Consider the following 2,840-nt stretch of genomic DNA (forward strand, 5'->3'; position numbering starts at 1 on the left):
TTATCACGGCACGGTGGTTGTCGACAGCGAGTCGCCGGACAAAACGAATATCTATTGTTCTTGTTTCATAAAATTCATTTGCTCGTTTCTTTAAAAGAAAAATTGATATCCAATCTAGGCCGTATACAATCATCCTGCCCCAGAGTCAGAACAGACCATTTGGATTGTTATCTGGATATGTTTGGATTTGTCCATTTAAGGTGTGTCGTCAAATGCCGATTAGGATAGTCTTCATCCTCTCCGGCTTCTTATCCGCGTCACCAAACGCGCCCTTAAAGCATAGTGGTCGTCACCCATCCATTTATCCATCACCAATTCACCATTTCAATCGGGTCCATTCAGGACTCATTTGCCTAGGACAAAGGGAGAGGAAACAGAGTAAAATGTCCTTGTAAATATATATCATACCATATCATATCGTACTAGCTATCATTACACTCATCTGCGTTAGTCCCACTTCCCTTCTTAGCTCTCTCAATCTCTCTGTTCCTCTCTCAAAGCGACAATCACAGCACAAACTTCTTGGGTTACGTATATATTCATCACCCGGATTAACCTAGTACTAATTAATAAACAAAGCTTAGGGTCATACATATGTCTCAAACTATCACTATTAGCATAGGAGGCTACAACGGCCCTTGAAGAGTGTCCGATGGCTCTGGTCTGGCGGGTGCAAGAACTTGCAGTTGGGACATGTCGGAGACGACTGGCATAGCATCACCAGCATGTGACACCTCATGCAAACTGTCGTGACCATATGATCCACCTCCTCCTCCTCCTCTTCTCCTTTAATTTCGTCTCTCGTCTCTAATCCCAACCACGATCGCACCTTTTTCACTTGTCGTCCTGATTTTTTCTCTGAGAGATTGCTCGAGTGACGCATTGTCCTTGAGAATAGGTCCTCATGATCGTCTTGCTGGTCGTGGTTATAAGGGAGGTTGAGCTCGAGGTCTAAGCTCACGTGATGACCAGGACGAGCTGGGTGACCTGTGTCCGAGGTTTCTCTAGGATCTTTTGACGTTCTCTTGTGTGTTCTTGTGTTGTAGAAGTGTATCTGTCCGGACTGCAAAAGAATGGAGGCACGTAAATTGCTCAATTAGTGTCTGCAGTTTCCTACAGCAGTCTGTTGCTCTGCCCTATTCTCGGTGATTAAATGCGTGCAGATAAGACGTGCTTTTCACATAAAAATCGACCATTAGGCAAACCATACAATGGGTAGAATAAGAGGAATTTCAAATTAAAGAAACACTGAACTTCTTTAAATTTTCTACGAGGATGAAGAATGAATATCCATCAATAGTTTAGTGTAATATCGAACTTCTTTTGGCCATCAATGATATTCGCTAGATTGCAAAAACAAACGGAGGATATGACGTTGTACTCGTTCTCTCTTGGTAAAAGTTGGACCAGGATGGAGAAGATCATCACTCAAATCACGATGGAATATAGAAGATCCAAGTCAAGCGTCGAGATTTTATGCATGTTGCACAGATTAGCGCGGAATAGATAGGATCTACATCCATAATGACTTTTCTTTCGTTTTTTGAAAGCATCATTGCTCAGAAAGGAAGCAAAAATCCTTGTCAAAAACTTTCTATGAATTGATTTTGTTCCATGGATCAAAAATATGTCTCCACGATTTTTCGAGACCAATGAATCCGCACGATCTTACACAAGTGTTAACATGAGACTAATATACCTGAATATCAAGGTACCGTTGCCACTCAGAAGGCAAGGGACTTTCGAGGTGGAGCTCGATGTCGAGCACTGTCCTCGTGGCTTCTGCTGTCTCCGACGATGACGGCGATCGTTTCCAGAAGGGTTCTTCAGCTCCTTCTTGCCGTCGCCCTCGCCGTGGTTGTTGCGTCTCTTCCCACTTTCTCTTTTTGGATAGACTCTCCAAACCTTGAATGATCGTCCCCCTCCGGTTCGGTGAATGGGGTGTCGAATTTTGAAAAGAAACCATTATTGCTTCACCACGAAAGACTCTCTCTCTCGATCTCGAGTGTGAGTGTGTGAGAGAGAGATTAGAAGGTAGAGTGAAAATGTTTTAGAGGAGGGTTACACGAGAGGGAGCGACTTCTCCTTCGATCAGCAGTTGGAAGTGTGAAGGGCTCAGCTTTAAGAGAGAGCCCACATCTGCATGACGTTTGACGTGTGTTCCAAGTTGGCTCTTCTCATCAATTTCTTCAACTCTAAGCTGCTCTCTCTCTCTCTCTCAGCTGTCTAGCTTCCAATGTCTAGCTAGTGACTGAGGATGTAAATTAATTGCTCATTCAATCCCTGCTTAACTAACATGTGAGGCATTGGAGTACTTGTTGCATCCACCGAAATCTAATAGATCAAAGTCAATCACACTTAAAAATCTGCGGGATCTATACCAATCCCACTAAATCATACAAGTTCCTGTGCAGTTTATGCCCCGTCTAAATCTAAATGATATTATTTCTTAAGGCATCGACATGAGAGATATGATTTTATTAACGAGAGCTCTTGGCACTAAGGCTGTGCAACCGGACCGATTCTACATGGAAATCTGACTGTCTGCTCTTGGAAAGAGAATCTAGTTTCCGGTTCCAAAAGTTTGGAACCAGTACTGTGTGAGTAGGTTCTAGGTTCTAGGTGTTGAACCCACCCTCTCATTTGGGAACCGGTAAAAACCTATTTTATGAAGTTGGAAGAAGATGATTATTTTTCTTAAATGAACTTAACTTCTCTAGTACTTTATATTTTTGTTTGTTTTGCATCGATATTTTACTTTGAGCCATTTTGTTGCTCACACAATTGTACAATAATTGCTATTTGTTTTGGTTTTTTTTTTTAAATGAAGCAAACGAAAA

At 42.2% G+C, this 2,840-nt stretch overlaps 1 protein-coding gene across 1 annotated transcript; it reads right to left on the bottom strand.

Annotated features, from left to right (window-relative positions):
- Positions 1 to 386: 386 nt before the first annotated feature.
- Positions 387 to 2,172, bottom strand: LOC115676434 (protein CURLY FLAG LEAF 1). Its single transcript, XM_030599353.2, has 2 exons — positions 1,700 to 2,172; positions 387 to 1,063 (listed from the first exon to the last, which is right to left on the bottom strand). The coding sequence occupies exons 1-2, from the start codon at positions 1,964 to 1,966 to the stop codon at positions 614 to 616; spliced, it is 717 nt and encodes a 238-aa protein (XP_030455213.1). The 5' UTR covers positions 1,967 to 2,172; the 3' UTR covers positions 387 to 613.
- Between the last annotated feature and the right edge of the window lie 668 nt (positions 2,173 to 2,840).

The sequence above is a fragment of the Syzygium oleosum genome, unplaced genomic scaffold (genome assembly GCF_021117445.2).
Source record: "Syzygium oleosum isolate NSW1041296 unplaced genomic scaffold, Sole_v2.1 Sole_v2.05, whole genome shotgun sequence".
Lineage (NCBI taxonomy): Eukaryota > Viridiplantae > Streptophyta > Magnoliopsida > Myrtales > Myrtaceae > Syzygium > Syzygium oleosum.

What these genes read in the sequence shown, in the direction of transcription:
- LOC115676434 (XM_030599353.2), bottom strand. Translation starts at nt 1,966, where the DNA reads ATGGTTTCTTTTCAAAATTCGACACCCCATTCACCGAACCGGAGGGGG. An exon ending in AACGGTACCTTGATATTCAG is followed by an intron (nt 1,064 to 1,699) that starts GTATATTAGTCT and finishes ATTCTTTTGCAG; the next exon opens with TCCGGACAGATACACTTCTA.